Source organism: Lissotriton helveticus, chromosome 12 (genome assembly GCF_964261635.1).
Source record: "Lissotriton helveticus chromosome 12, aLisHel1.1, whole genome shotgun sequence".
Taxonomy (NCBI): Eukaryota; Metazoa; Chordata; class Amphibia; order Caudata; family Salamandridae; genus Lissotriton; species Lissotriton helveticus.
This window is the reverse complement of record NC_136073.1, coordinates 674,493,025-674,513,918: the sequence shown is the minus strand read 5'-3', so window position 1 is coordinate 674,513,918 and position 20,894 is coordinate 674,493,025. Positions and strand designations below refer to the sequence as shown.

At 43.3% G+C, this 20,894-nt stretch overlaps 2 protein-coding genes across 7 annotated transcripts in view; one reads left to right on the top strand and one right to left on the bottom strand.

Moving 5' to 3' along the window:
- CENPT (centromere protein T) overlaps positions 1-15,939 on the bottom strand; it is a 1,192,572-nt gene extending 1,176,633 nt beyond the window's left edge. For 3 of the 6 annotated variants that reach the window (XM_078671347.1, XM_078671353.1, XM_078671352.1), the window contains exon 1: positions 15,458-15,613. The gene's annotated coding sequence lies outside the window, so the exon portion shown is untranslated. Of the gene's footprint in view, positions 1-15,457; positions 15,626-15,826 lie in introns of those variants that run through there. The other 3 variants (XR_013603874.1, XM_078671348.1, XM_078671349.1) reach the window with 3 other exon arrangements.
- Positions 15,940-16,331: 392 nt separating this feature from the next.
- THAP11 (THAP domain containing 11) lies at positions 16,332-19,746 on the top strand. The gene has a single exon (XM_078671553.1). The coding sequence runs from the start codon at positions 16,473-16,475 to the stop codon at positions 17,259-17,261; it is 789 nt and encodes a 262-aa protein (XP_078527679.1). The 5' UTR covers positions 16,332-16,472; the 3' UTR covers positions 17,262-19,746.
- Positions 19,747-20,894: the final 1,148 nt, after the last annotated feature.

Here is a 20,894-nt window from a genome sequence, read left to right as displayed (position 1 = left end):
AGACCTGCCCCTCATTAACTCAAAAGAAGAATGCCCAGAGGACACACGGCGTGTAACTCTGACTGCACAAATGGTCTTCCTTAACTCATCCTTCCAATCTAAATGATTGTTAAAGGAAAGTTCAATAATACCTTTGATTACTCTGTTGAAGCGTTCTACATTGCCATTTCCCTCAGGGTGGTACAAAGAGGTGGTCCTATGAGTAATGTCAGATTCTTTAATAAACTTCTTGAAAACATCACTGACAAATTGCCCTCCATTATCAGAAATGATGTCTTTGGGTAAACCTTCTTGTCCAAACACATCCGCTAAGGTCAAAAGTATTGACGCCAAATCTGGCCTATCAACAATCTTGAAAAGTGATCCTATAAGACCAAAATATATTTCAGTATCCCTACAGAGTTTTTTACAGGACCAAAAATATCAATACCTACTCTATCCCAAGACATGTCAGGGACAACAATGGGGTGCAAGGGAGATTTATGAGTAATTAAGCTCTTGTCAGAATTAGTACACTGTACACAATCTCTGATAACTCTCAACATCTTTGTCAAGACCAGGCCACCAATAGGATTGTTTGACTCTGGATTTGCACTTCGCCATACCTAAGTGGCCCTCGTGGCTTAAACTGATAATTTTATTCCGAAAATCCAAAGGAGGAACCAATCTTCCACTCCTAAGTAAAAGATCATCCTCAACAGACAAGTCATTTCTAAATTACCAAAATGCCAAAGGATCACTGTCCAAGTGTGCTTTTGCTGGCCACCCCTTGCGAACATGGTCAAGGACAGAAACTAAAGTGGAGTCACATAATAATCCTTAAACCCACTCATCATGGGAAATGCTTTGCAATTCATCACCAAAGATTGTAGCAACAAGCCAATCACCCCACTCATTTTTCTCTTCACACATAATAGGCAAAGGACATCTCCTGAGAAAATCAGCGATCATATTGCGCACATCAGGAACATAAATTACTTTGTACACAAAATCTAACAACTTTACAGACATAAGTGAAATCCTGGGTGAAACATTGCTAAGACCTCTAGAAGTAAGTACTTTGGTCAGAGGTTTATGATCAGTCCTTACAGTGACACATGTGCCCCATATATATTTACTGAAATTCTTAAGAGCCCAGACACAGCCAAGAGCCTCACGTTCAATTACTGAATAGTTCTCTTCTGTGCTAGTGAGGGCTCTGGAAGCAAAGGCAACAACACATTCTTTACCATCTTCTTGAATTTGTGACAAAACTGCACCAAGACCTTTCCCACTGGCATTGGTAGTAATGAGACTCTTAAGACATGAAGATAAACTTTTAAGGGCAGGTGCGGAACAAATATCATTTTTTATACAATCAAAACTGCATTGGCATTCCTTTGACCATAAAAACTTACAACCTTTTTAAAGGAGTTGCCTAATGCAGTACATTTTACCAGAGAAGTTGTGTGCAAACTTCGAATAGAATTCAGCCAACCCTAGAAAGGACCTGACCTTATCCTTATTCTGAGGAACAGGTGTATTCTTAATAACATCCACAAGTTCAGATTTAGGACAAATTCCAGCAGAACTAATCTCATCGCCAAGATACGCAACGTTACTTCTTGCTAGTTTGCGTTTGGATTCCACGGCCATAAGACCATTTTGCTCTAATACCTCAAGAACTTAAACCAAAGTTTTATCATGTTCTGCTCTATCAGACCTATAACAAGAATATTGTCCTGAAAAAATACTATGTTTTCCTTATCAATGAAAATCAGGTGCATGAGTCTCTGAAACATGGCCACAGCCGATGCTAATCCAAAAGGTACACGCTTGAATTGGAAAATGCAAATTGGAGTGACAAAAGCTGTAAGATGCCTGCTGTCAACATGAAGAGGTGTTACAGCAAACAAATGATGGACGGAATGCTGAGTGAAAAGATCTGGGTTAAATCCATCGTTCTTTTGGCCACTACACAACGTTTGGACCCAGCCATATGCAAATCAGTCTTGATGGCGTAGTGGGCAAAAGAACAATGTATTTAACCCAGATTTTTTTCACTGGGGGAGAATGTTTGCATTGTCAGCATTCCATACATTATTTGTTTGCTGTAACACTTTTCGCCCTAAGTGGGATGGGTATGCCCAGACGTGGGTCCCTTGCTCACTGTGCTACTGGATTCAAGCTAGCCTGGTTGAAGAAGGGTGACATACCCTGAAACCGGTCCCAGGATGCTTGTTTCCAGTCCAGGGAGGACCTGGCCTGGCCTGGCAGTTCAGTCTGGACTGTTTTCATGGGGCACAGGGTCAAGCCTGATTTGCATATGGCTGGGTCCAAACTGGGGTGGCGTAGTGGGCAAAAGAATGATTGTTTTAACCCAGATCTTTTGACTGGGGGAGAATGTTTGCATTGTCAGCATTCCGTCCAACATTTATTTGTTGTCAACATGAAGAGGAACCTGGTGGTAAGCTGAAGTTAAGGCAATAGTGGAAAACCAGTGCTTATTCCTGGTGGCTGAAAGTAACTTTGAAATTCTAGGAAATGGGAAAATAGCAACAAATTTTTTTTATGGAGTTCTCTCAAATCCACACCGAGAGGGATACGGCTGTTGGCCTTGCGAGCGACCACCAAGGGGGCAACCCAGTCAGATGATTCTACACGTTCAATAAGTCCATTATCAACCAATTTATGTAAATAGTTGATAACTTCCTCCTTGGCACTCATGGGGATATTTCTAACCCAGTGAATGCATGGACATGCGTCCTTTTTAGGACAATTTTATGTGAAAAACCTTTCAATTCTCCGACACTTCCTGAAAACACTTTGGGAAATCTTGAAATAATCATGTTATACTCCTCACTTTTAGTTTAAGACACACTTAAAACTGGATTAGCACGGTTAGGAGCAAGTAAAATCCCCAATTCACCTTGATCCCGCCATCCAAGGACGCAAGGTCCAGACTTTGAAATGTAAAGCTCACATTCTGCACAACTTCCCTAGAATTCAAACGATAACTTCCGATAACCAAGCAAATCAATAGGTTCACCAGTATAACTCACAGGGTGAATAGCAGGAGTTTCTAAAAAAATCCCCAACTTTTGTTCAAAAGGTTCACTCCAGGTATCTTGAATGAGAATAGAATACGGAGAACCTGAATCAGTCATGAGTGTCACCGGTACACACCCGCAAGGGAAACGTGTTATAAGCAAAACACACTCACAGATTCATATGTGTCAATGAGAACAATGAGAATAAGTATTGTCATTTATTTTACAATACCATTGTATCCATATATCACTACAATATTTGAAAGCCCCAAAGGGGAGGAAAAGGAACAGGGGTGAGAGGGAAGGGTGTGCTCCAAAGCGTGTAAAGTCAAAAAAGGATAAACATAGTCACATAGAATGAAGACAATCATGTACAATATTGGCAATTAACTTAGACCAATTATGACATAAAAAAGCCAATGTATTCAAAGGTCCTTTGGATTGTTAATACAGAACCCATTCAACGGTCACATAAATATCCATTCAATTACTAGAGGACATGTGCCGGAGATGTACAAAGAAAAAGCCGTCGACGTTTCGACCCCTTGGCGTAGGCTAAATTAGGTCCTTTAACGGGGTCTTCTTCAGGACAGGTGCAGGGTGAGGGAGGGGGCAATTATCTGTAAAGTTAAAAGAATTGCGTAAGAACACTATTTATTATTTATTTATATTTATCACTAAATGAACGTGATTTTTAATTTACAGAAATGAGCCACAACTTTGTCCCATGGGCTTAGGGCCACCTGGGCCTCCAAAGCGAGGAATTAGCGTAAGACCACACAAAAAGTCATGGTCAGACACCGTGACATACAATCACTAATATACAGAGGAAAACTCACAAATATTGTCAACTCATGGGTTGATCTGTGAAACTTGACCATCCGATTCTTGAGATGAAGTTAGGTAGTAGGGGGATCGTGTCAACTATAATTAAACCAAGTATGCAGGCAGTTAGGTCAAAGATTTACGAGCTGTAGCGACCTAGGACCTATATAGTCATAACTCCTATTTACTTACATAACAGGGCATAGACAGACAGATGCTGCCTAGGATCCGACCTCTCCTAGTTCTATAGTGAAGGTCGCTGTAAGTAAGAAGGGAGACGATTGAAATAACTAAAAATATCCATTCACAACATCAGTTGCTTGAAGTACAGGTCTTCAATGGGCAGGTACATACCTCCGTAATGGAGTTAGTCTGAGTGGTGACCTTCATTAACTGCAGTGTCGGCAGGTATCAGTAATGGCACGCCACGGAGCCCTATATGAAGGAATTAACTAAAATACATAAATGGCCCCTTCGATTTGAACACTTCGCGCACTTAGCGCTCTTTTCACAATGGATTGAATTTCAATACTGGCAGACTTACTCATATAGAGGAACTCGTGGACGCCAGGTCTGACTAATAGCTTAATAGGGTCCTGGCGGAAGGCGCGACTAATCACCGCGGGGACGGTGTGCTGAAAAAATGTAAGAAAAAACTTAGCCACACATCCGTGATACTGATGTTGATACTTCCATGTGTCAAAGCCCAAATTGGTACTTACACTAAATCCGGGCTCGCATCGCTCAGAAGCTTTGTTTACTTCGGCGGGTTACTGACAAATCGTGCTCGGAGGTCACGGGAAGGTTTGCTAAAAAAATGATGAGAAGAGCAGTTCATCCACCCGCAATATTAATATTAGAGAGTTAAATGGTAGAGCCCAACGCTGTACTCACACTAGCTTCCGACTTCTATCGCATTGAAACTTGGCAACACTGCTACGCGGAGTTTGGGGCAGGGTCAGCCTTAGCTTCCCAAGACGGGCATAGAAGAGTTACTCTAAAATCCAGTGTTCACGGAAAAAAGAGCAATGAGTACTAAGCGTACTGATTTCAAGAATTGAAAAGGGGGGAATATTAATAATTAAATACGGGAGAGTATTAATAATTAACCCAACATGGATTAACCCTGGCGCATATTACCACTATTATAAACTTGTGCACCTCTCAAGCATGAGGGTGTAGACAGGTTCTGTAGGATCACGTTATTTAAAAACACAGAAGCATATATTGTGCGCAAGATATCATACCCCTCGGCTTATGCGGATTGTCCCCAGCACATATTACACACTTGTGCACCTCTCAGGCATGAGGGTGTAGACAAGCACAGTCGGACCACATTATTTAAGAGATAAAAACATCCATTATGAGAAGACTGTCAAAATATCAATCAACACATGAATGCGAAAGCAAATACTCATGCACTTCTCCAGCATGAGAGTGTAGATGAGTGTAAAAGGCACATTGCTTCAGAGTGTAATTCCTATGTCTCACATTAGTAGAGAACACATCATGTTATGCAAGCTGGTTATTGTAAAGCAATATAGGTAGTACAATTGATGGGTCAACCTAACGCTGCCAACTGTGCCAGGCTGCTGTCTTGTTCATTCAGCCCGTTTTTAATTGAGTCCAGAAGGGACATCCATTTGGACTCACGCGTATTAAGGGCTGTATGTAGATTACCCCCTCTTGTCCCGAGGGAGACTTTTTCGACCACCCACCATCTCAAGTCAGTCACCACATGGCCCGCTTTCTGCCAGTGGTCGACTAGGGGGGCACCTAATACCTTGCATCGCAGTCTGCTGCAGTGTGAAGAGATACGCGCTTTAATTTTTTGTTGGGTCTGTCCCACATATAGCAAATTACATGGGCATTTTATGATGTATATCACGCTACTGGACCTGCAATTTGTATGAAATTTAAGAGTATAGGTGCGTCCCGCATGGATGAATGACTTGGTTGGAATAGTGGTTTCGCATGCGGTGCAGTTGCCACATCTGAAATGACCCACCAATGGGGGTAGGTTCCATAACGAGGTTATTGTAGGTTGACTCTCAGGTTCCAAATAGGATTGCACCACCATGTCCCGTATGTTTTTTGCCCTTCTAAAGGAATGCAGTGGAAGTTGAGGTTGATTGATTTCACTTGCTACCAAATGCCAGTTCTTGTTAATAATCTGCTTAATCTCGTTGCTGCGAGTCGAAAAGGTGGTCACACAAATCGAGCGTTCAAGTTCCTTGTCATTTGAAGGTAGGGGGTTTAACAGGCTTTCGCGCGGACTGTACCACGCCCTTTTCCTGGCCCGTCTCACCATTCGTGTGGGATACCCTCGTGAGATCAAACGATCATACAATGTTTCAGATTCCTTGATGTAATTAGCTCGGGTGGAGCAATTTCTCCTGACCCTCAGGAATTGCCCCACGGGCAGATTGTCCTTCAGTCCCCTGGGGTGGTGGCTCCCATATTGCAATAAAGAATTGCGCTCAGTAGCTTTTCTGTAAAGTGTCGTCTGTAGATGGTCTGTGTCGACATAAATGGAAATGTCAAGGAACGGTATGGACACATTACTTGACTCTATGGTAAATTGGATATTGGGGTTTCTTAAATTAAGCCAAGCGTGGAATGCAGCTAGTTGTTGTTCATTGCCCTCCCAGATACACAGCACATCGTCGATGTAACGGACCCAGAGAGAGAGGTTCATCTGGAAAGGATTGGTCATGGAAAAGATGTGCTGGTTTTCAAAATCGTCCATATAAATAATCGCTAGGTTCGGTGCGAAGGTAGCCCCCATCGCTACACCTTTGGTCTGCACGAAGAACTCTTCTTGAAAAATAAAAAAGTTTTTTTGCATGGCAATACTCAGCAGTTCAACTATAAAGTCCGTAGGGACTTGGACCGGAGCAGATCTTGCATCTAGTACCCTTCTGATAACATCCAAGGCCTCCTGTTGTAGGATGCTGGTGTAGAGGGATATGATGTCACACGTCACTAAAAGTTCATTTTGCTGGTTGAATGGTCTGTCATCTATCAGATTGATAGTTTGAGTGGTGTCACGGAGGTAAGCTCTGGTGTTCAATGCAATTGGCTTTAAAAAGAAGTCAATATATTTACATAAAGGTTCTAACATTGAACCGCACCCTGACACAATCGGGCGTCCAGGGGGGTTATCAAGGTTCTTGTGAACCTTCGGCAAGGTGTAAATGGTAGCCAGTCTCGGGAATTTTTGATTCAAAAATTTAAATTCTTGCTCACTTAGAAAGCCTCCGTCCAGACCTTTCTGCGTGGTAGCCAAGATGTTTAAAGCCAATTCCCTCGAGGGATCAGTTTGTAGCTTACGGTAGCTCACCCCATCTGTCAATTGTCTATGGATCTCTTCTTGTTGGCACGAAGATCTTTGAGGGCCTGACCCATTACAAGATGAGGAGATTAAAGCCCTGAGCAAAGGTCTATCTTATGTTCCTACCGCACCTACTAACAAATTTCTACTCAAAACAGAGTTATACAAATTCTTTAGAAAGATCAGGTTGCGATATTACTTCCGCAACCAAACTATGAGACAACACAGCACCACTACTGGCCTCAGGGAACCATCCACTTTTTTCCCGCCAACTTACGCAATGAGCCATAAGATTCTGGCTTTTGAAGAAATCGTGACATCGGCAGTAGACAAATTACTGGATCAAAAAAAGTTTGTGAGATTCAACATGAGCAAAAAGGAAAGTCAGGCCCTCAAAGATCTTCGTGCCAACAAAGCTGTGATCATCAAACCCGCCGATAAAGGCGGGGCTATTGTCGTACAAGATCGGATCAAATACCAAGAAGAGATCCATAGACAATTGACAGATGGGGTGAGCTACCGTAAGCTACAAACTGATCCCTCGAGGGAATTGGCTTTAAACATCTTGGCTACCACGCAGAAAGGTCTGGACGGAGGCTTTCTAAGTGAGCAAGAATTTAAATTTTTGAATCAAAAATTCCCGAGACTGGCTACCATTTACACCTTGCCGAAGGTTCACAAGAACCTTGATAACCCCCCTGGACGCCCGATTGTGTCAGGGTGCGGTTCAATGTTAGAACCTTTATGTAAATATATTGACTTCTTTTTAAAGCCAATTGCATTGAACACCAGAGCTTACCTCCGTGACACCACTCAAACTATCAATCTGATAGATGACAGACCATTCAACCAGCAAAATGAACTTTTAGTGACGTGTGACATCATATCCCTCTACACCAGCATCCTACAACAGGAGGCCTTGGATGTTATCAGAAGGGTACTAGATGCAAGATCTGCTCCGGTCCAAGTCCCTACGGACTTTATAGTTGAACTGCTGAGTATTGCCATGCAAAAAAACTTTTTTATTTTTCAAGAAGAGTTCTTCGTGCAGACCAAAGGTGTAGCGATGGGGGCTACCTTCGCACCGAACCTAGCGATTATTTATATGGACGATTTTGAAAACCAGCACATCTTTTCCATGACCAATCCTTTCCAGATGAACCTCTCTCTCTGGGTCCGTTACATCGACGATGTGCTGTGTATCTGGGAGGGCAATGAACAACAACTAGCTGCATTCCACGCTTGGCTTAATTTAAGAAACCCCAATATCCAATTTACCATAGAGTCAAGTAATGTGTCCATACCGTTCCTTGACATTTCCATTTATGTCGACACAGACCATCTACAGACGACACTTTACAGAAAAGCTACTGAGCGCAATTCTTTATTGCAATATGGGAGCCACCACCCCAGGGGACTGAAGGACAATCTGCCCGTGGGGCAATTCCTGAGGGTCAGGAGAAATTGCTCCACCCGAGCTAATTACATCAAGGAATCTGAAACATTGTATGATCGTTTGATCTCACGAGGGTATCCCACACGAATGGTGAGACGGGCCAGGAAAAGGGCGTGGTACAGTCCGCGCGAAAGCCTGTTAAACCCCCTACCTTCAAATGACAAGGAACTTGAACGCTCGATTTGTGTGACCACCTTTTCGACTCGCAGCAACGAGATTAAGCAGATTATTAACAAGAACTGGCATTTGGTAGCAAGCGAAATCAATCAACCTCAACTTCCACTGCATTCCTTTAGAAGGGCAAAAAACATACGGGACATGGTGGTGCAATCCTATTTGGAACCTGAGAGTCAACCTACAATAACCTCGTTATGGAACCTACCCCCATTGGTGGGTCATTTCGATGTGGCAACTGCACCGCATGCGAAACCACTATTCCAACCAAGTCATTCATCCATGCGGGACGCACCTATACTCTTAAATTTCATATAAATTGCAGGTCCAGTAGCGTGATATACATCATAAAATGCCCATGTAATTTGCTATATGTGGGACAGACCCAACAAAGAATTAAAGCGCGTATCTCTTCACACTGCAGCAGACTGCGATGCAAGGTATTAGGTGCCCCCCTAGTCGACCACTGGCAGAAAGCGGGCCATGTGGTGACTGACTTGAGATGGTGGGTGGTCGAAAAAGTCTCCCTCGGGACAAGAGGGGGTAATCTACATACAGCCCTTAATACGCGTGAGTCCAAATGGATGTCCCTTCTGGACTCAATTAAAAACGGGCTGAATGAACAAGACAGCAGCCTGGCACAGTTGGCAGCGTTAGGTTGACCCATCAATTGTACTACCTATATTGCTTTACAATAACCACCTTGCATAACATGATGTGTTCTCTACTAATGTGAGACATAGGAATTACACTCTGAAGCAATGTGCCTTTTACACTCATCTACACTCTCATGCTGGAGAAGTGCATGAGTATTTGCTTTCGCATTCATGTGTTGATTGATATTTTGACAGTCTTCTCATAATGGATGTTTTTCTCTCTTAAATAATGTGGTCCGACTGTGCTTGTCTACACCCTCATGCCTGAGAGGTGCACAAGTGTGTAATATGTGCTGGGGACAATCCGCATAAGCCGAGGGGTATGATATCTTGCGCACAATATATGCTTCTGTGTTTTTAAATAACGTGATCCTACAGAACCTGTCTACACCCTCATGCTTGAGAGGTGCACAAGTTTATAATAGTGGTAATATGCGCCAGGGTTAATCCATGTTGGGTTAATTATTAATACTCTCCCGTATTTAATTATTAATATTCCCCCCTTTTTCAATTCTTGAAATCAGTACGCTTAGTACTCATTGCTCTTTTTTCCGTGAACACTGGATTTTAGAGTAACTCTTCTATGCCCGTCTTGGGAAGCTAAGGCTGACCCCGCCCCAAACTCCGCGTAGCAGTGTTGCCAAGTTTCAATGCGATAGAAGTCGGAAGCTAGTGTGAGTACAGCGTTGGGCTCTACCATTTAACTCTCTAATATTAATATTGCGGGTGGATGAACTGCTCTTCTCATCATTTTTTTAGCAAACCTTCCCGTGACCTCCGAGCACGATTTGTCAGTAACCCGCCGAAGTAAACAAAGCTTCTGAGCGATGCGAGCCCGGATTTAGTGTAAGTACCAATTTGGGCTTTGACACATGGAAGTATCAACATCAGTATCACGGATGTGTGGCTAAGTTTTTTCTTACATTTTTTCAGCACACCGTCCCCGCGGTGATTAGTCGCGCCTTCCGCCAGGACCCTATTAAGCTATTAGTCAGACCTGGCGTCCACGAGTTCCTCTATATGAGTAAGTCTGCCAGTATTGAAATTCAATCCATTGTGAAAAGAGCGCTAAGTGCGCGAAGTGTTCAAATCGAAGGGGCCATTTATGTATTTTAGTTAATTCCTTCATATAGGGCTCCGTGGCGTGCCATTACTGATACCTGCCGACGCTGCAGTTAATGAAGGTCACCACTCAGACTAACTCCATTACGGAGGTATGTACCTGCCCATTGAAGACCTGTACTTCAAGCAACTGATGTTGTGAATGGATATTTTTAGTTATTTCAATCGTCTCCCTTCTTACTTACAGCGACCTTCACTATAGAACTAGGAGAGGTCGGATCCTAGGCAGCATCTGTCTGTCTATGCCCTGTTATGTAAGTAAATAGGAGTTATGACTATATAGGTCCTAGGTCGCTACAGCTCGCAAATCTTTGACCTAACTGCCTGCATACTTGGTTTAATTATAGTTGACACGATCCCCCTACTACCTAACTTCATCTCAAGAATCGGATGGTCAAGTTTCACAGATCAACCCATGAGTTGACAATATTTGTGAGTTTTCCTCTGTATATTAGTGATTGTATGTCACGGTGTCTGACCATGACTTTTTGTGTGGTCTTACGCTAATTCCTCGCTTTGGAGGCCCAGGTGGCCCTAAGCCCATGGGACAAAGTTGTGGCTCATTTCTGTAAATTAAAAATCACGTTCATTTAGTGATAAATATAAATAAATAATAAATAGTGTTCTTACGCAATTCTTTTAACTTTACAGATAATTGCCCCCTCCCTCACCCTGCACCTGTCCTGAAGAAGACCCCGTTAAAGGACCTAATTTAGCCTACGCCAAGGGGTCGAAACGTCGACGGCTTTTTCTTTGTACATCTCCGGCACATGTCCTCTAGTAATTGAATGGATATTTATGTGACCGTTGAATGGGTTCTGTATTAACAATCCAAAGGACCTTTGAATACATTGGCTTTTTTATGTCATAATTGGTCTAAGTTAATTGCCAATATTGTACATGATTGTCTTCATTCTATGTGACTATGTTTATCCTTTTTTGACTTTACACGCTTTGGAGCACACCCTTCCCTCTCACCCCTGTTCCTTTTCCTCCCCTTTGGGGCTTTCAAATATTGTAGTGATATATGGATACAATGGTATTGTAAAATAAATGACAATACTTATTCTCATTGTTCTCATTGACACATATGAATCTGTGAGTGTGTTTTGCTTATAACACGTTTCCCTTGCGGGGACCCCCCTTTACACTTACCAATTAACGCCCAGGTCCCCGCGACTGCATGGGTCCAACCCCCTCTTGAGTAATGACCGGTACACACCCAGCAACAACTTTACAAACAGGTTTTTTCCTAATTTTGCTTCCATCCCCATAGGATTCTACCCTAAAGCAGAGGATGTTTTGATTCCTCAGCTTCAGAATCTGAGCAATCTTCCTCATGTACAAGCTCATCAACTACACGTGACAAATTTAGACTTTTTACGACAGACACGAGCATAGTGTCCAGAAACTTTACACTTAGCACATCTTTGTCCTAAAGCAGGACACCTTTCATTGTGTGCAAAGTGAGAAGAACTTTCACAACTGTAACATTTTCCTTTCAAATCAGCAAACCTGTCATTCTGAAAAGGTTTTACATTTTGTCTTGCCTTACTCATGTTTCTCAATTGTTTTCTTCCCTTGTTCACTGGAACGAACAGGAGAACTTCTTATAATTTTAATAACTTCTTCACCTTGAACACATCTAGAAGAAGAAACAACCGTCTTGGCACACCTAGATGCAAGTTCAGCTTTAGAAATAATGGCAGTGATTTCACAGAGACAGGTGTCCCCATTAATCCACAATTTGTCTTGTGAAAGCGTATTGTTACAATGCATAACTAATTGGTCACTAATAGATTCTTCTTCAATGACACCATATTTAGAAGGCAAAGCCAAATTCTTTAACGCAGCAATGTAGTCTTAAACTTTTTCATCAACACCTTGTTTGCGACGATAAAAATTGTAACGATGTACAGCTTTACAAACAGTAGGCGCAAAATATGCATCAAGATCAGCTAAGCTCCTGCATTCATTGCGAGCACCAGCGCTTCGCGATAGTTTTCATCGCCCCCTCGTCCGGATTCATTCAGACGCCGGCTGCTCCCGCTGAACCAAGCCCTTCAAATTGCCGTTCAGCCGTGTACCCACTACGGAACACCCGTATTACCACCCGTACGACTCTGCCTTGGGTGGCCATCACTGTTTCATCGACAACCCAGTCCTGATGACGATCCCGACTGACGGGGATCGAAACGCCGTCGACCACACAGCTTAAATTCTATGGCGCCCATTATGTTTTGTACTCCTGAAAAATTTACCTATTCTTGTTTTAAGTGATTACAACTTGATCCTTGGAGCCACTACTTTATAAATTTCACAAATTGTCACTACGCGCCGACCACGCTGTTTCACCCCAGCACTTGCACTATCACTATCACCCACTGTATATATCTGTGTATATATCACTTTTCACCAAGTGCTACCGGGTTGTCACACGATTTGATCTGTACAGTACTGCTTAACTGTATTACTATGCAATAGACCCGCCTTGCTCTTAAAGTGGTGAATAATACCCTTTTTCAAAAAAACTGCAGAGACTCCTTTCTGTTCATTTTTGTAATGCATATTGCATAAACCTTTGAAACTGTCTTTTAATTGATACCTGTTGGGAATTGTCCTATTTTCAAGATCAGCTAAAGCATGTGAAAAAACATTACCTTCATCGCCAGCTCTAGGTTTTTTTTCTATGCTATTATAAATATGTAAACCACCAGAGCCTAATCAACGTAATAAACTTTTGTTCTTCCTTTCAGGAGATAATTCTTCACTTTCAAAGGCATCTAAATAGTTAATCAAATAGTCTTTCCATTCCTCCCACCTCAAACTGGATACCTCATCATCCTTAATCATTAACGGTTGAGGAGTCGGTAAGTTCATTGTGGCCATATTTAAACTTGCAAGAGTGAAAATGAACTTGCACAGAAGATAGGACTAAGATGGCACAATCTGCAAAGTTAAATCTCAAATAAAGATAAATACAATTTGTGTAAGTACGAGCACTGCAAAACAATAACAATCGCAGCGCATGTATGAGAGTTACCATCAATTGGGAGGTTGAAGTTGATAATCACCATAAAGTAGACGCAAGGTGTGTGTCTCACCGTTGTAGCTCAAGTTGGAAATGACTGTCACCGTGCAGAAATCAATATAAAAAAATGCTTAAACAATTTTGAGACGTAGGAAAAATTTGAAATTATAAAGCAAACACGCCGGTGTGTGTGTTACCGTTGAAGCGAACGATGAGAATGACAGAGCACGCTGGCGTGGGTGTCACTGATGAAGAAACCAAATGAAGACTTGAGGCCATAACAAAGATGGCCTCCACGTAGATACATGTGTTGCGTGCGTAGAGCACGGAAGAGCGTTGTTCCTTAGATACCAGAATCTGTGAGGTACAACATTGCACATGACATCGCAACCACTCGTTGCCAGGGTGTGTGCATAAGGTGGAAGGAGACATTGCACGAAGAAGGTGAGGCAAGAGTGTTACGCGAAATAGCACTCAGGTGAGTTTTGAAGCGAAGCGCACACTCAACTGCCAACTGTAAACAAGGATAAGTGCACCAACCTCAGATGGAGAAGATCCGACCAACTTGAAAATGCTTGACGCGAGTGAAACAATTGTAGATAGAGGATGGTAGCTGAAAATCCTCACATTAAATTGGTACCAGGATCCTCACAAAACGATAGGAGTAAAATCTTGAATCACGCAACCTCTGGTGATTCTGAATTTTAGGCATGTGGGTTCGCCGAGTTCAAGCTCGTCGCCAGTGTTGAGAAGGAAACACAGAGACATGTAGGGTTCCTTGTATCAGGTTTATTCTTGAACCCGGCAGAAAGTGAAAAGGACAGCCTGGACGCTCCTCTTGCAGCGAAGTTCAGTCGACGTATGACTCACAGGATTCCACAGTTCGAGAACACAAGAACTGGAACCTTGCGAGATCATACACCAGAACAGCTGACATGAACACAACACTGAGCAGCATGAGGATTGGCCTGAGCAGGCTAGAAAGACGCCCTGCTCAGGCCAAGACGCCCTGCTCAGGCCAAGGAAACTGTTGGGTTTGTCCACACCAGCTGCTCAATGCAGCCGGGCTGGTAAAATTTAAGTGTGCATGTGTGTTTTGGTCGGCTGGAGACGGCCAGCCAAACACATGTGCACTTAGAGAGTGCACATTGCACTCCTCCTATCCCCTCCTGCGCACACTAGCTGAGCCAAGGGTTTAGAAATAAAATGATAATCAAATATCACTTTTTTTTTAGCTGCTGGCTCTGCCAGTGGGGCGACGCTCCTCCACCATTGCGAGGAGCTGCCTCTGATTCTAGATAACCTCACACACTAGCTGAGCAGCAAGGACCTAGAACACTGGGGAGGAAGTATTAAGATACAACAGTGCACTAGAAGTGTCACACTTAAATGTATATGTAAATGTACATGTATTTATATAGCGCAAATCACCGACCCGGTATCTAAGCGCTTGCTTAGGGAACCCGTCCTGGTATTCCCCTGTGAGATACTCCGGCAGGGTATCCACAAGGTGAAAGCCAGGCATCCCGCCGCGAGCAATAGAATGTCACACATAACCATGCCCATACCCTGGAAATGTCACACATAAGCAATCTAAAAACTTGACTTGTACTTATAATCCCCAATTACCCATATACAGGCGCGCAACACCCATTGGGCTCACGGGGCTTCAGCGCCCCACCGAAATATTTTTCAGCCCCCCCCCCCCCCCGGAAATGTGGCTCTAGTTGCCCGCCTAACCATATACATTAATCCTTCTATACTCTAGAAGTCACCGCTGCAGATGTTCTCATCTTCGTATACGGCACCTGCGGAATATAGAGCTCTCACCTCCTCCGGTTTCCACCTGCGTACTCTGGCGTGGGCACAGCCCCTACAGAGAGTAATTCAGAAAATTCCCCGAAAAAACTTTAGGTGTAATAAAGTATATCTCAAATTCTTTCAATGTTTAGCTTCTGGTAACACCGCGCTCGCGCCATCACGTTCAATTTAAGTCTCGCGAGAATATACGCAAAACAAAAATAAGGTTACGAAAAAAGTCTGGAATGGGTGCCATGTTTGAGTAAGGCTAACTTCAACACTCAGCATACAGAAAATATGTGTGTAGTTCCCGCTTCTTGAACATTTGTTATGTTGGAAATAAGAATATTACGTTGAGTTTCCGACTTTTTAAGATATCTACTTTCCCCAAATGCTTACTGAACAAAGTGGCTCTCTGTGCCTTGTATGGTGTATAAATGTCAATTCCATGTACGTTTGTATGTTAGAATTGTCCTTCGAGTTCGACGCTTTCTTGTTTAAGTTGTGGTGAGTGTTATTTTTAGATCTGTGGTTCTAAGTCGTGAATCGTCACGATCGAGGCTCAAACCGGAAGCGTATAAAACTACGAGTCACTAAAGGAAATCCAAGTTTCATTCGCCCTTATTGGTCCAGTCAACAGGGTCGTCACTTACTCCGGAAGTGGTTGTCAGTTCGTTGAATCTGTAGTCCGTCTGGCTGTCCGTTTTTCGTTCTAGAAGCCGGATGTGCTAATCATTTCCTCTGTAGCTTTTTATGTGAAGTAACATAGTATTCAGAAACACCATTTTCATACGAACTTCAAAAGCATTTTGTTTTAGGTGACGTCTAATTTATTTCTCACTGCATTATTTTGTTCTTATGCCGGAAGCCGTTGGCATTGTGGGATATGTAGTTCTTTAAATGCGAAGTCCGGTCGTCGAGCTCGCCTTTGTCCCCGGAACCAGTTAGCATTGTGGGACCTGTAGTTCCGGTTCGCTTGTTGCTTTCAGCTTTTGGGCCCCGCTATAGCAGCTCTGAGGGCCCAGGCCCCTCCTGCGTCTTCGCGATGCCTGGTTTCACGTGCTGTGTGCCCGGATGTTATAGCAACTCGCACCGCGACAGGGAGCTGCACTTCTACACCTTCCCCAAGGACCCGGAGCTGCGTCGGCTCTGGCTCAAGAATGTGTCCCGCGCGGGCGTCAGCGGTTGTTTCAGCACTTTTCAGCCCACGTCTGGCCATCGACTCTGCAGCCTGCATTTCCCCGGCGGCCGCAAGACTTACAGTTTACGCGTGCCCACCATCTTCCCTCTGCGAGGGGTGAATGAGCAGCGCCGGGCCCGCCGTGGGGGCGGCCGTGGACGCAAACAGCCAGCCCTGCAGCCCCCGCCACAGCAGCAGGCGGCCCCAGCCCTGCTCTACAGCGGAGGAGAGTCGCAGCATGACGAGCCCCATGAGGTGGAAGTTGTGGTTGTGGGTGACAGTGAGACACGCCCAATCGACCTAACGGTGCAAGGAGAAGGCGAGGAAGCAACTTTACTGGGGACGGTTCCATCACGGCCCCTCAGGGTGCTGCTGGTGCGGGAGGATGAGGGCACACCTGAAGATGCTCGCCAGGGGGCCCCGGCCTGTGCCCGCGCTGCCTCCGCGGACCACTCGTACTCCTTGTCCTCGGGTACCACGGCCGAGGAGCTGCTGCGGAAGCTTAACGAGCAGCGCGACATCATCGCCCTGATGCAAGTCAAGATGAAGGAGATGAAGGCCAGTATCCGCCACCTCCGAGGCAGCGAAGTGCGTCTCCGCGAGGAGATCCGACACAAAGACAGATTGCTGCTCAGTTCCAATCACTGTGTGTGAAGGGGACCTACGAGATGGTGGTTCACCTTCCGCCCTTGTGTGTGGGTCTCCATCTGAGTCATGCGTGAAGGTGTATTGGGCCAAGGTGGGGACTCTTACTCACATGGTATATCATATCAAATGCTCGTCCCTGGGGGAATCTCCACTTAGTAAATGGTAAATATTCTTCCCCCCACGCACGTTATTAGCAATCCATTTGACTCATTAAACGGAAATCAGCGACCTGCCCATCACAGCAAGACCTTAAGCGTGGACACTAACTCCCTCCACCCATGACAAGTAAACATTTCCCAAATCTATAAGAATACATCAAGGATAAAGCTCAAAGGACTAACCATCCATCATAAGCGTATGCTTGTCTTTGTGGGATGGGGACACCATTAGGAACAGGCCCAGATAAGTCCCTTCTCTCTTACGCCTCTGGAAAGTTCATGGTGTCCCTGCACTCACGCCTCACTTTGGAAGCTACTACACCCTCGGCGAAAGTAATGAATTTCGTTTCTTTAGTATATAGTGAGTCAGGATTGAAGTAGTGAGGCGGAATTAATTCGACGCTTTGATGGGACTCCAGAGGCCGACGTTAAGATGTTCGGCCACGCTGATAAGTCACGTTGGAAGGCTTGGATCGCGAACACGGTGCCTGAACAGCGAACCTTCTCCTTCCTTCTCTGGATAGTCATTTAGAGAATCGGAGGACTGTTTTTCTCTTCACACCCCCAACCCACGAGGACCATGTTTTACGTGGATTCCGCCGCTATATTTCACAGGACGCCGGTAGCCGAAAGCTGTTGTGTCTTGAAATGATGGAGAACATTTGGCATTTCAGTTTCTTAGGTCCACCTACCTGACCTCTCTATCTATTCATGGGAGATTTCGAGAGCAATGCCCATCCGGTAAAGTGCGCAATTGGATTTCAAAGATTATGGTGCTTGCTGGCCCAGCACGGACACTTTCTTTCCCCCCTTTTTATACTGCCTTTAGAAGTGCCACTTGGTTTATTTAAAGGAACACAGGAAACTGAATCTTTTTTTCTGTACTGCAAGCGTGGGTTCATACATTAGCATTACATTTTTGCATTAAGACCGCTTTGAGATGTTCTGGAACGTCTGAGATGTAGGCCTCTTGCGAGTAATGGAATAATAGACTATTGCCGGTGTGAGCTTATCTTTTTTATGAACCACAGAGCAACGGCAGCGTCACACTTGTACAAGTGAAAACATTTTATTTGCCACTGCGTGGTTTAGTGCATGATATTCTACTCATGGAATTACAGTAGAATAAAACTAATAGTATTTGAACAGGTCCCGAAACAAGGCATTTGAGTTCAAGCAGCCCAAAGGAAGTTTGAGGTCTTCATTACTAAGCTTGTTACCACAAAACTGAATTACAGATGGCAACTGTTTAGTAACGGAAAATAGCCAGTACGCATTTCTAGACAATGCAACATTTTATGGCACTTTTCATGTCCTGTTAATGGACGGTTTTGTTATATACACCGTGGAGAAAGCGGACTAGCATATGCTAAGGTGTCTTTTTCTTTCTTCTTTTTTTTTTTAATATTAATTTCAAAGTTAACCGTGTGGTACTCTCAATTGCAAACAATTCTATTTTTTGAGAGTTTGTGTGCTTTTCGCATTGTACATTTGGCGAATAAACAATGTTATGAAAAAGGGACCTGGATTGAGGAATAATGATGCAGATCTAACACTTTTGCTTCATGTGTTAAATGTCTTGTAGGCAAGCCTTTGTACTTGTCACGTTTATGCTTTGTGGTAGTTTGCTGTACAGCATAGCTGTAGAACTTTTTTTTTTTTTTACCTAGATTCTCAAAGGATCATTTGTTTCATGGTAGCTTTTTCCTCTCAAATTCTCTTGTGCGTCCCACATGTTTGCACTAGAATAGGTATGGTTGTAGATAAATCAGTGTATTGACAAACAAACGCCATTTGTATGTGTGTCACTGGTTGTCAGGGTCGCCTCTAAAGGTCCTGTCTTATCAGTCAGGTAAGCATTGTAGCAGCAGTACATCTTGTGATATTTATGTAACATTAAAAAGTCGACCACTTTTGTCATTTACTGGATGGCAATTTATTGTGCATTGCTTATCCATTTTTTAGCCCTGCCACGTACACATGTCAGAATCTGTATACACTCCTTAAATGTTTGCTGGGCACAAATTATATAAGCGTCTTTTTTATACTTTTGTGCAATGTCAAAACAGATTTTTCTTCATTTTACCACCTGTTTGTTAAAATTGAATTTGACACAAAATTTAATTGAATATTCTGACCAATTTGGTAACTTAACTCAAGCTATCAGTACTGAAGCACACGTTTATTGAGCAGAACAATTATTAGTGGCCGTGTTTTTAAGACTTCCAAGTAATTTTTCTGACCTCCATGGTCGTGTGTATTTTTTTTCGGCCTGTGCGGTCTGCCTTAAAATACTTTGTTAAAATAAAGCTAGCTATTAGCTTAAGGAGTGATCCATTTTGTATTGCGTTTTTTTAGTACACTTAGGCTTAAAGATGTCTTGTAGCTGTATGACTTTTTCTGATAGAATGATTAATATGACCCGAGCAAGTTTGTTTTTAATATTGGTCTAACTTTTTAAGTGATCATGCTTAGTTCATAGATGACGTTGTTGCTCTTTAAAGAGCTTGCATTGAAAACATAAATCTACCTAATCTGTCTTTATTAAATCCAACTAGTTGCTAACTCAGTTGATAATGCTGTTGTAAGGAAAATAGTTTTACAACAGGATTTACTGTACAATAAGGAGCGAGTAGGTAGTTGAAGCATCAATTATGTTTTCTGTGTGGCAATTTGACCTCATATTCGAGGCTTCAGAGACTTGCTTCAGCTTATCTTTGCCCTTGCAAACACTTCACATTAGATGTAAGCAAGCCAGCAAATTAACAGCGCAAGTCAGCCAGGGCTCTAGCTTGGCTCTTGCAGCCAACTCACGAGCTGAACCATCAAAAGATTGACATGGAAATCGTGCGACATACTTCATGTCAAAATGATGAATACTCTATAATTAAAAAATGTACACTAGACTTTATCGTTACACTCTGTGACATAAGTAATCTTTTCTAAATTAATACGTACAAGCATTCAAGATTACTCCACACCCTGATGCCATCGTCATGAATGACCCATTTCCCCCTAGTTTGCGTTGCACTGTGGTCCAGTTTGTGGTGGGCTGGGGTCCTTGTCTACTCCTGCAGACTCCGCTGAAAATCTTAGAGTACTGGTCGATTAAAAATCTATCGTTCGACCTGTCAACAGGACAGTCTCAACCTGTTTTTGGATAATCAAATCCCTTAGTAAAGTTTTTCCTTTTTAATGCTCTTCCATCGTTGTTGCAAGTGGCTCTGACACTTATTATATCCAGGTTGGATTATTGTAGTACTCTTTACCTGGATATTAATAATACTGTACGTCCTAAATTGCAGCTGATCCAAAACGCTGCAGGCAGACTAATTCTTGATATCCCCAAATTATCAGCTTCTAAGGGGATTCAGAAACTTCACTGGCTGCAGGTAAATAAACAAATTGTTTTCAAAGGTCTTTTGTATTGTTCACAAAGCCCTGGCCTGGGAGAACTCGGGAATTTGTTTGAGTTACACTC